Source organism: Carassius carassius, unplaced genomic scaffold (genome assembly GCF_963082965.1).
Source record: "Carassius carassius unplaced genomic scaffold, fCarCar2.1 SCAFFOLD_56, whole genome shotgun sequence".
Taxonomy (NCBI): Eukaryota; Metazoa; Chordata; class Actinopteri; order Cypriniformes; family Cyprinidae; genus Carassius; species Carassius carassius.
This window is the reverse complement of record NW_026775126.1, coordinates 1,281,366-1,294,011: the sequence shown is the minus strand read 5'-3', so window position 1 is coordinate 1,294,011 and position 12,646 is coordinate 1,281,366. Positions and strand designations below refer to the sequence as shown.

At 41.0% G+C, this 12,646-nt stretch overlaps 1 protein-coding gene across 1 annotated transcript in view; it reads right to left on the bottom strand.

The window, feature by feature from the left end:
• LOC132136867 (E3 ubiquitin-protein ligase rnf213-alpha-like) overlaps positions 1 to 7,617 on the bottom strand; it is an 87,081-nt gene extending 79,464 nt beyond the window's left edge. The window contains exons 1-10 of the mRNA XM_059547407.1: positions 7,581 to 7,617; positions 6,235 to 6,395; positions 5,794 to 5,945; positions 5,527 to 5,697; positions 5,256 to 5,458; positions 4,879 to 5,174; positions 4,046 to 4,305; positions 1,707 to 1,949; positions 1,342 to 1,534; positions 1,126 to 1,181 (exon numbers count right to left, since the gene is read on the bottom strand). Coding sequence (XP_059403390.1) covers positions 1,126 to 1,181; positions 1,342 to 1,534; positions 1,707 to 1,949; positions 4,046 to 4,305; positions 4,879 to 5,174; positions 5,256 to 5,458; positions 5,527 to 5,697; positions 5,794 to 5,945; positions 6,235 to 6,395; positions 7,581 to 7,617 — 1,772 coding nt within the window. The remainder of the gene's footprint in view (positions 1 to 1,125; positions 1,182 to 1,341; positions 1,535 to 1,706; positions 1,950 to 4,045; positions 4,306 to 4,878; positions 5,175 to 5,255; positions 5,459 to 5,526; positions 5,698 to 5,793; positions 5,946 to 6,234; positions 6,396 to 7,580) is intronic.
• Between the last annotated feature and the right edge of the window lie 5,029 nt (positions 7,618 to 12,646).

The window sequence follows — 12,646 nt, the reverse complement described above, 5'->3', positions numbered from 1 at the left end:
CAGCTAACCAATCACAACACAATCACAACACACACTGACCCAGCTAACCAATCACAACACACACTGGCCCAGCTAACCAATCACAACACACACTGGCCCAGCTAACCAATCACAACACAATCACAACACACACTGACCCAGCTGACCAATCACAACACACACTGGCCCAGCTAACCAATCACAACACACACTGGCCCAGCTAACCAATCACAACACAATCACAACACACACTGACCCAGCTGACCAATCACAACACACACTGGCCCAGCTAACCAATCACAACACAATCACAACACACACTGGCCCAGCTAACCAATCACAGCACATTTCATATTTCAGAAGGCGGGCCTTTATTTGATACTATTCGAGCCATTCATGCCAGACTGGGCAGTGACATGTTGTAATAATGTAAAATATTGGGAAAATAATGTGTTTTTGAACAACCTAGTATGTTCTAGTACACCCCCAAAACAAAATCAAGACCTTATAAAAGAGCATAATAGGACCCTTTTAATGGCTCTTGTTTATGTTGGCAGGAAAAATAAGAAAAATCCTGGAATGTACATTGGTTCATAATGTTATCTGACAAACACTCTCTATCCATCCATCCATCCATCCATCTATCCATCCATACATCTATCAATCATTTGCATTGCTCTTCATTTCATAATGCGTACTGATTCACATGGGGTCACAGTTTGGCTAATAGCCACCATTTTACACCGTTGTATCTTTCCACTGAAAGCGACTCAAAAGCAGATGTTCAAAAAATGTTGGCAAGCAAAATAAAATGAAAAAATGTTCATTATATTTTAGTAGATGTTTCAACAGTTATATAGATTGATCAGTCACATGACATTTACACCTCAAAAACTGTCAACTCAAAAATCTCACTCAAAAAACAGAATCTGCAGCATCCACAGGATATATTTTTGGGCACATTCACTTCTCCATTTTTATAATCTGCTTAGACCTTATTTATTCCCAATTTTGGCAACATTTCAATACATTACAAAACTACTACTCATTTAAAAAGCAATATTATATTAATTGATTCCAATATAAAAACAGTTTCAGAGGCAAATTAATGAATTATTCATTTTGATTTTAGCTGAAGAACTTCACCTGTATCTTTGGTGGAGCAAGTCAGTCTGAATGTGTTCCAGAATCTTCGAAATGCTCTAAAATAAAATAACAATTAATTATAGACAGATAGACTGTTTTTTTTAATTACCCTTTTTTTCTCTAAAGTTATACAACATGGAAATTCAGTTTGTTCTGATTTATACACAAATGGTTATTTTTTTATTATTTTTTTGTGTGTGATAGCTTGACACTCACTGTTGAATTTCTGTTTGATATTTCTTTGGGGCATTTCATAGTGAAAATCAGCAGGATGTCCAGGAGCTCTGCATGGATGAAGGAGTCACACTCGACCAACTCATCTACAGTCATCAGATACATCCAAGACCTAGCCAGCAGTCTGTCTATCTCTACCAAATGTTCATGTGTCTTCATGAGACTCAGCATCACACTAAAATAAAGGGATTTAACAATGACAAGTCAAAAATCTGAAAAATTAGGACCCCCATTTTTCTTTTTTAACTGAAACCCAAATGGGTCCAAATGTTTAACAATATCTAACAGGAAATTAAAAATAAAAACCCCAGAAAAACATGGAGAACTATCCCTAGGTAATTTAATACCTTCGATCTTGGTATCTGAGGGAAAGAACATTTGAGTTGTGTTCCTGCAGGCCAGCCCAGCTCTGCTCAGATTGTGAGTTGATTTTAATTAACACTGGCTGAAATGGTTTTGAAGTGCCTTTGAGTAAGTGCAATAGTGGTAGAACGATGATCCAGTTAGACATTTTATCTGCTTTCACCCTGTTGATCAGCACTTCCACCATTTCAGCTGAAGATGTCAGAGTTCCAGAAGAGGGCATCCAGCTGTAGAGAGAATCAAAATTATCAAGACCTTCTCACGGAAAATGCTGGACTAAAGTCTGTTCTCTGCATATTAACCCTTAAAGACCTAGAACATTTTGGGGGCGCCTGACAGACCTGCACTTTTCTTTGTTTTTCAGACCCATTCTAGCAGCCAGCATCAAGTATAAAAAATGCACCATAGTTTTGGCCTGGGTTGCCAGGTCTGTGGTTTGCCTTCACCAAACATTATTTATAGTGTGCCTCTTATCCAAAAACTGCAAAGATCTTTGTGCTTTGTTACTTCCAATAAGAAACAAAGTCTCATCTCTCAAATATTGTCCATTTTATGTCAAAATTCTAACAATAAATGCAGTTTTGTTGCTCTCAAACATGACGTAACAGATCACTTTAGCGCCTCAGTTCAAGTGGCAGCGTGGACCGAAATACACATGAATGAACATTAGATGTTGAAAGATACAGTACAACTTGCAGAAATGTATCATGTCTCATGTTTATATCAGCTGTTAATTATATATGCATGTTTAAATGTTTTGAATAGACAATTTAAAAAAAAAAAACTACATTGTGTGCAATTAAGTTGTATACAAACATTTAAAACATGTGTTTATTATATCGTAAAATAAACAGATGGTGAATCTAATAGTTTGGGCTCTGTTGTTGATTTTAAACCCTAATATTATAGTGATTCACCAAATGAGAGTGTTACCTATATAGTTTACAGCATTAGTTGGGAAAGACTTTTTTCCTTAAGAAATCCAAACTATCATATTTGCATCAGCACGTCATTATAAAAGTGAAGTGATGTGACATTCAGCCAAGTACGGTGACCCATACTCAGAATTTGTGCTCTGCATTTAACCCATCCGAAGTGCACACACACACAGAGCAGTGAACACACACACACACACTGTGAGCACACACCCGGAGCAGTGAACACACACACACACACACACACCGTGAACACACACACACACACACACACACAGAGCAGTGAACACACACACACACACACACACACACAGAGCAGTGAACACACACACACACACACTGTGAACACACACCCGGAGCAGTGAACACACACACACACACACTGTGAACACACACCCGGAGCTGTGAACACACACACACACTGTGAACACACACCCGGAGCAGTGTTCATCATTTATGCTGCGGCGTCCGGGGAGCAGTTGGGGGTTCGATGCCTTGCTCAAGGGCCACGACTTAGGAGCCCTTGAGCAAGGCATCGAACCCCCAACTGCTCCCCGGGCGCTGCAGCATAAATGATGAACACTGCTCCGGGTGTGTGTTCACAGTGTGTGTGTGTGTGTGTTCACTGCTCTGTGTGTGTGTGTGTGTGTGTGTGTGTGTTCACTGCTCTGTGTGTGTGTGTGTGTGTGTGTGTGTGTGTGTCACTGCTCTGTGTGTGTGTGTGTGTGTTCACTGCTCTGTGTGTGTGTGTGTGGGTGTGAGTGTGTGTGTGTGTTCACTGCTCTATGTGTGTGTGTGTGTGTGTGTTCACTGCTCTGTGTGTGTGTGTGTGTGTGTGTTCACTGCTCTGTGTGTGTGTGTGTGTGTGTGTGTGTGTGTTCACTGCTCTGTGTGTGTGCACTTCGGATGGGTTAAATGCAGAGCAGGAATTCTGAGTATGGGTCACCGTACTTGGCTGAATGTCACGTCACTTTCACTTTCAAATGAATCGCTGTACCCACCACAGTCCAGCCACAGTCACTGCTGAACAGACAATTAAATATTTTAATGGGTAAGAAAATGTAAAATAATTGTGACTTAATGCAAAATGAATTTGTGATTTAAAGCAGTGTGTAATGCTTCTTCTCTCATATATAACACACAATAGTCTGTGTTCAAAATAACTGTACAAGGGGTGTTTAAGATATTACTTGCCTTAATGTGGGCATGACATGGTATGCTCACAGCTATTAGAAGAAAATGCTCCCTTGGTCCAGTCACTGAACTGTCACACTGAGCAACTAATTTAGATTTTCTTCAGATCTGTCCTGCTTTGACACACTGTTTTGAGGTCTTTATAATTTACGAATAACCTGTAAATTATACAGCAATAATACAGCAGTACTCACTTGTTTATTACTGAGAACGATTCTGTCATTTCATTCCAGAAAGACAGGAACTCCTCTTCAGGTAATTTTGGCAGGCAGAGGGCAGTGCAGAGACGAGAAAGAGTCCCTCCATCTAAATCTAGACTATACTGTCGCCACACATAGAGCAAAATGAGAGCAGCATTCAGTGGCTCCATTATGAATGCATTCTTTACTTCAATGCCTGTTTGTAGGTCTGGAGTCACCCACTTCAGCATGAACCCCTTCAGAAGCTTTCTCACCTGACAGGATGAAAATGAGACGATATGCTGACTTTCATATTGACATCAGCATTTAAACTACACTTAATGTCTTTCAGTTTGTGATCAAAAGGCACTGTTCAACAAAAAGTGGAAATTTATATTTTTACCATAGAGGTGTACTAAATGTTCATCTTTTGCAGATATTTACACTCATGTCATTCCAATCTCGTAAGACCTTCTTTCTTTAGTGGAAATAATGCATAAAATTAACGAAATAATAGAAGTGAAACTCTCAAGCTCAACTAGTTAATTTCTTCAACATAACTCACGGATGTGTCTATATATATATATATATTTTTACATTTACATTTATGCATTTAGCAGACGCTTTTATCCAAAGCGACTTACAGTGCTTATTCAGGCTAACATTTCTTTTTCTACCTAACATGTGTTTCCTGAGAATCGAACCCACACCCTTTTGTACTGTTGTTCTACCAGATAGCTAGGGAATTTTTGCTTTTGTGTTCCATGAAGTCACTCGAGCTTGGAATGACATGTGGATCAGGGAAATTATGACAGTCAGAATTTTATTCTTGGTGATTTTACACTTACATCTTTTTCACCATAATTAGGTAAGACCCGTTTAACTTCTGTGCTTTCAAATACAAAAGGGTTGCCATAGACGTCATAAAACTGCTGCAGCTGACAAAAGAAGTTGCTGAGGTTAATTTTGCTCCAGCATCTCAGAAGGGAAAAGATAGAGTCCAGCATGACTGAACCAGCATTTTCTCTTCCCTTGATTATTTTATTCCTCTGCTCAGAAAGCACAAAATCCATCACTCGATTGATCACAGTTTTTGGTTCTGATGGTTCTGAATAGATGATATCATCATACTGATGCCATTCTCCTGCAATACATGGTAAGAACTCATTTGGTCTGTCAAATAAGGAATATTAAACATGAGTATGAACTTCTAAGCTTTACCTACCTTCATTAGTTAGGAGATGTGGTTTGACAAACAGACATCTGTTGGTGATTTCTTTTGAAGCCGGGTTGTAGATGTATTCATAACATAACTTATCCTTTTTAGGTTTATACACAACATACTTGTATGGGATGGACACAGATACAGCATCAGTCTTTTTGCATTCACATTTCCCTTCCACAAAAAATCCATTCTCTCCGAGATTCCTGTAATCAAATTATTCTTAAACAAGAGTTTCCAGTGAAGAATAAATAATACGTAGTCCTTTACTTACCTTGACACATGCAGCTCAGCCAAATTGTCGTCCCAGCTACCAATGCGACTACCGGCCCTTATGAAGATACGATGTTTTTCTGGTTTAAACTTAAAATCTTTTAAAACAACTGCATGAAAGTGAATGGTGAGTCTGTCACTGGAACTTATTTGTTGATTTGATGCTGGACTTCTGCAATTCAAAAATATTGTTAGGATAATAAACGAAGAAAAAAATATACACTAACAAATTCTTTGAAAAAGAACATTCAGACAATTCTGTATTCACCTTTTTGGAGATGTGAAATACTGACTTTCTGTATTCACACTTTCATAGTATTTCTGGTCAGCAGCAAAATCTGTCTTCCCATGGACAGACTTCACCCGCTCCAGACTGTGCTCGGCCTTCACCGGTGGATCTACACTGGAACCATTATTCTTCTAAATGCAAAATAAATCAAAATAGTCATCATTTAACTTCCATGTCTATGCTTTACGTGTTCATCAATTAGCTTTAGCTCCCTCTGGGGCAAGTTCTCAAATTAAGTGTGACCCCTGTGAGAAGTTTAGAATATTGTGTATATTTCAGAAATTGCCTGCACACAGGATGAATAAAAATGTGCATCATAAATCACCAAAAAAATCAAAATAGAATTTCAAAATAAGAAACCTTTTAAAAATCTTATTCTAGACATATTATGTTGTTAAAACTGATGTTCATGCTAGGCACCTCTTTCTTTGGGTTAGAGTTGTTGATATCTTCATTTGTTCGTGTTGAAGATACACTGGCATTCTGGTAATGCAGCACTTCTAATTCATGTCTGATATGAGTCTTTTCTTTATCGGGTCCATGTGGGATGTTTGAAGGTGATTGAGACTCTTGTGATTTGTCTGATAAACACAAAAAACAAAAGTCACGCAGCAGTGGTGAACATTTTACTTTGTTAAGGTACTTCCGTATATTTTACAAAAAATTTTACTTCATATTTCAAAGAATTGTATAAAAACACCTAATTCATTGTTATCTTAAATGGAAGAAAATGGCACACACTCTTAATTAACCTGTTGAATTGAGTCACAAATCTACCATTATGGTTCATTCACAAATCGCACTGATTCGACTCCAGCTGTCCTCACTTATTCAATGACCAGTCTGCAAATCTTCAGTTAACAATTCACTGAATTGTTCATGTCTGACTCAAATGAGCCAAGAACCAGGAGATCCTCAGAGCTTGAATGCACACGACTGAATGCACTAATGCCGAATTGTAGTATTGATAATTTTTTAATTAAAATCATAATTAAGTCATAATGTGAGTGAGTTCAAAAATGTGAGTTATTTGTGAACTAAATCTGAGGGAAAAGAATTAAGGCCATTAAGATGCTTGAATGTGAACATGTCACCAACTGTTCAAAGTAGACCACTAAGTAAAAAGTACAATATAATACAAAATACTGCCTCATGCATCTACCTCATTTCCATAGCTTTTTCAAATGATATAAAACTAGAAGTGTATCTTCTTAGGATGTTAAAATTTTTCCCCAGGTGACATCTGTTTTATATATTATCTGTATTTAATACTGCAGTGTAGCTGAATAAGCATGGCTGATGTGCTTGACTGAAACTCCAGCGTCCTAATAGGGATTTTTTACTGATGTTTGTTGTCATTGTTATATTGTAATTACATCTACATGTTTATAAATACATTTAAATAAAATAGCCTGATATGTCAACTAAATAATTTAATAATAATAATACTATTAAATAAAAAATAAAATCGGATATATTCAACTAGATTAGAAAATATGATAATACTTTCTATGAAGCCCATATTTATAACAAATTATGAGAGTATTCATAATTAATTATAATGAATGCATAATAAAAAAGTATAATATGTTGTTTCTTCTCATAAATTATCATAACAACATCTATAATAAATTATAAAACTTACTTATTTGTGGTTATAACGAACTGTGTTGTGCTCAGTTTTTCTTTCAGGCTAATTACCAGCAGCTGCAGCTCATTGTAAGCATGTCTGAGAGTGACCAAAAGAGTATAAATTGTCCACTCACTTCTCCCCCAGAACTTACTGAACTTCTCATTGTTCATGTTCAGTGAGAACCAGTGATTATTTCTTTGAGATAGGTGTGAGACCTATAGTTGGTTTTGTTGTGTTGCGGCATCTGGCTTTTGGTTTCCTTGCTGGTTTGTCCTTGTGTGGGTAATTAAAAGGTATTATGAAACCGGAGACTGACATTTTCTGTTTGCCCTCATGGGTATGGGCTGGTCGGCATTATTATAATTCAGTTGTAATTGTTGACTGTCTTTTAGTTTGGTTGTTGAATTTCTTCTAAATTAGTCTTAATTGTCAAATGCAGGGGAAGAATGCAGATAAAGTTTTAATTGTTGGTGATTTTAATATCCATGTTAATAATGAAAAAGATGCATTAGGATCAGAATTTATAGATAGGGATGTACGATAATGATTTTTCATGGCCGATTCCGATAACGATTTTTTGACAAGCAAACTGGCTGATTCCGATACCGATTTCCGATTTTTTTTTTTTATTAAGCAACAAACAAGAAAGAAGGAAAGTGTGCATAAAAAAGATGTTTATTTGGTATTTAATAGGCCAAACTGGCTTTTGGCTATTGAAAACAATAACCGTGACAGTCTGAAATTAACAGCAGTAACTGCACAGTAAGTAGACTACATTACAAACATAGATGGTACAGACATCAGCATTTAGCTTTTGTTTTTGAATTGAGTTGAAACTACAACCCGAATTCTGGAAAAGTTGGGACGTTTTTTAAATTTTAATAAAATGAAAACTAAAAGACTTTCAAATCACATGAGCCAATATTTTATTCACAATAGAACATAGATAACATAGCAAATGTTTAAACTGAGAAAAGTTACAATTTTATGCACAAAATGAGCTCATTTCAATTTTGATTTCTGCTACAGGTCTCAAAATAGTTGGGACGGGGCATGTTTACCATGGTGTAGCATCTCCTTTTCTTTTCAAAACAGTTTGAAGACGTCTGGGCATTGAGGCTATGAGTTGCTGGAGTTTTGCTGTTGGAATTTGGTCCCATTCTTGACTTATATAGATTTCCAGCTGCTGAAGAGTTCGTGGTCGTCTTTGACGTATTTTCCATTTAATGATGCGCCAAATGTTCTCTATAGGTGAAAGATCTGGACTGCAGGCAGGCCAGGTTAGCACCCGGACTCTTCTACGACGAAGCCATGCTGTTGTTATAGCTGCAGTATGTGGTTTTGCATTGTCCTGCTGAAATAAACAAGGCCTTCCCTGAAATAGACGTTGTTTGGAGGTAAGCATATGTTGCTCTAAAACCTTTATATACCTTTCAGCATTCACAGAGCCTTCCAAAACATGCAAGCTGCCCATACCGTATGCACTTATGCACCCCCATACCATCAGAGATGCTGGCTTTTGAACTGAACGCAGATAACATGCTGGAAGGTCTCCCTCCTCTTTAGCCCGGAGGACACGGCGTCCGTGATTTCCAACAAGAATGTCAAATTTGGACTCGTCTGACCATAAAACACTATTCCACTTTGAAATAGTCCATTTTAAATGAGCCTTGGCCCACAGGACACGACGGCGCTTCTGGACCATGTTCACATATGGCTTCCTTTTTGCATGATAGAGCTTTAGTTGGCATCTGCTGATGGCACGGCGGATTGTGCTTACCGACAGTGGTTTCTGAAAGTATTCCTGGGCCCATTTAGTAATGTCATTGACACAATCATGCTGATGAGTGATGCAGTGTCGTCTGAGAGCCCGAAGACCACGGGCATCCAATAAAGGTCTCCGGCCTTGTCCCTTACGCACAGAGATTTCTCCAGTTTCTCTGAATCTTTTGATGATGTTATGCACTGTAGATGATGAGATTTGCAAAGCCTTTGCAATTTGACATTGAGGAACATTGTTTTTAAAGTTTTTCACAATTTTTTACGCAGTCTTTCACAGATTGGAGAGCCTCTGCCCATCTTTACTTCTGAGAGACTCTGCTTCTCTAAGACAAAGCTTTTATAGCTAATCATGTTACAGACCTGATATCAATTAACTTAATTAATCACTAGATGTTCTCCCAGCTGAATCTTTTCAAAACTGCTTGCTTTTTTAGCCATTTGTTGCCCCCGTGCCAACTTTTTTGGGACCTGTAGCAGGCATTAAATTTTAAATGAGCTAATTAAGTGGATAAAAGTGTAAACTTTCTCAGTTTAAACATTTGCTACGTTATCTATGTTCTATTGTGAATAAAATATTGGTGTCATGTCCGCTGTCTGATCACCCCATTCTTCGGTGTGTGCGTGTGTTTCTGTATATGTCTGCAGCTCGTGTGCACATGGTGTTTTGTTTTGATCGTTCGTCTTGCACCTATCTGTGGCGTTCATCCCTCCCCCTCATCACTACTGTTTCTGCTTCTAATTGTTTGACTCCGCTCACCTGAATTCAATGTCTGTTCATCTCTTGCTCTATTTATTCTCGTCTGTCGCGCCTATCGGTGCCAGATCGTTGTTCGTCAATAGTCCCGGTGTAGTCTTTCGGTCTGATCCTGTCAAGCCTTGTTCTGTCGTGCCATTGTTTGCTGCTACTGGTTTTGTTTTGTTTTTCTATTTTTCCCCTCCCTCATTTCCTAGACCGGGCACCGGCATACTTCTGAAGAGTTTTGTTTGCTCCGTCACTGGCTCTCTCGTGGCTTCCTCCCCTCACCGCTCTCTACGCGGCCGCGCCGTTGGGCGCCCCCTGCCGGGCATTTTTGCAAGGACATTGAAGTCTCTTATTTTTGTTGGACCTTTTTCCTCATTTCCCGGCCTGTTTTTGTTCGTTGGAAGTAGCTTTTCTTTTGACTTTTTTGAATAAATTGGTCTCGCACTGTAACCTGCATCTGTGTCCAGTTGTGTTCCTGACAGAACGATCTGGCCAAGATGGACACAGCAGGTGCAGATCCTGTCAGAACTGCAGTCACCCAGCAGGGTGTTCTTTTGGGCCAGCACGAAGCCAGACTGACGAACACCACAAGGGAGGTGGAGTTTCTAGCCAACCAAGTGGCTGAGCTGACCAACCGCATCAAAGAACTGCAACGAGAGGCTGCTCAGGGTGGTGCAGTTCACCATCTTCCTCGCCATGAGCCTGAGCCCCGATGCAATAACCCACCACCCTATGATGGGGACCCCAATTCCTGCCGGGCCTTCTTGTCCCAGTGTTCTGTGGTGTTTGCCTTTGCAGCCACGCATATACGCACTTGAGATATCCAAAGTGGCTTTTGTATTGACTCTTCTAACCGGCAAGGCTAGAGACTGGGGAACCTCCGTCTGGTAGACTAAAGCTCCGTGTTGTGCTTCTTTTAAAGATTTCCGCCAGGAGATGGAGAGGCTATTCGACCGCTCTGCCAGAGGTCAGGAAGCGGCTGACCAGCTAGCACGGCTCCGTCAGGCGGGTCGCTCCGTAACAGACTATGCAATTCATTTCAAGACTCTGGCAGCTACCTGCGATTGGAATGAGGAGGCCTGTCGAGCTATGTTTCGTGCTGGGCTAGAGGATGACATCCAGGATGAGCTGGCCACTCAGGACCTGCCACGTGATTTTGACGATCTTGTTAACATGGCGTTGCGGATCGAGGGTCGCCTTCGCCGCCGTCGTCAACGCCTGGCAGTTCGTGCACCCTGGAGGACTGAGGAGTCGTCATCTGTTTCCCCCACAGAAACCACTGAGCCTGAGCCCATGCAGGTGGGGCGCCTTCGGCTCACTCCTCAACAGAAGCAGCAACGCCTCGCCCTAGGGCTATGTCTGTATTGCGGCAAATCAGGTCACTTCGCAGCAGGCTGTCCGCTAAAAGTCAAGGCTCACCAGTAAAGAGGGGGATCCTGGTGAGTGCTACCCCTTTATTGCACCCCCCCTCCTCTCGCACTCTCCTTCCTGTCTCCATTCAGTTTGGTGATGTCCTTAACTCCTGTACTGCACTGGTTGACTCGGGAGCTGAGGGCAACTTTATGGACCTCTCTCTAGCCACCCGCTGGGGAATTCCTGCAATTCCTCTTTCCGAACCTATTCCTGCCCGTTCATTGAATGGCACTTTGATCACCACTGTCTCCTATGCTACTCCTCCTGTCAATCTTATAGTCTCGGGCAATCACCGTGAGGTGACCACGCTGTACCTTCTTGAATCCCCGAGTGCTCCCATAGTTCTGGGGCACCCGTGGTTGGTGCAACATGGCCCTCACGTGGATTGGTCCAGCAACTCTGTCTTGTCTTGGAGTAAGTTTTGTCTTGCGTCTTGTTTGGGTGCTGCCTCTTTCCCTGTGTCTGTGTGTCCTGTCTTGCAGGTGGAGGCTGCTGATTTGAAGGGGGTCCCGGTGGAGTACCACGACCTGTGCCAGGTGTTTAGTAAGTCCCGGGCCACCTCCTTACCTCCACATCGCCCTTATGATTGTGCCATTGAGCTCCTCCCAGGCACTTCTCCGCCCAAGGGTCACTTGTTTTCCCTTTCAGGTCCTGAAAGAGAGGCCATGGACAAATATATTAATGAATCCCTCAAAGCCGGTCTCATCCGACCCTCTTCATCTCCTGCAGGTGCTGGGTTCTTCTTTGTCAAGAAGAAGGACGGCTCCTTGCGTCCTTGTATAGATTATCGAGGCCTGAATGACATCACTATTAAAAACAGGTACCCCTTGCCTCTTATGTCGTCTGCCTTTGAGCTATTGCAGGGAGCCAAGGTCTTCACCAAGCTAGACCTTCGGAATGCCTATCACCTAATCCGCATACGTGAGGGGGATGAGTGGAAGACAGCTTTCAACACACCCACGGGACACTTTGAGTACCGGGTCCTACCATTTGGTCTGACCAATGCCCCAGCTGTCTTCCAGGCCCTGGTTAACGACGTGTTGAGAGACATGGTGAATCGCTTTGTCTTCGTGTATCTTGATGATATCTTGATATTTTCCCCATCTCTGCAGGTACACACTCAGCATGTTCGCCAGGTGTTACAACGGCTGCTGGAGAACCAGCTCTATGTTAAGGCGGAGAAGTGCGTCTTCCATGCCCAGTCGGTTCCGTTCCTGGGGTTCGTTGTTTCCGCGGGGGAGATCAAAGCGGACCCCTGTAAG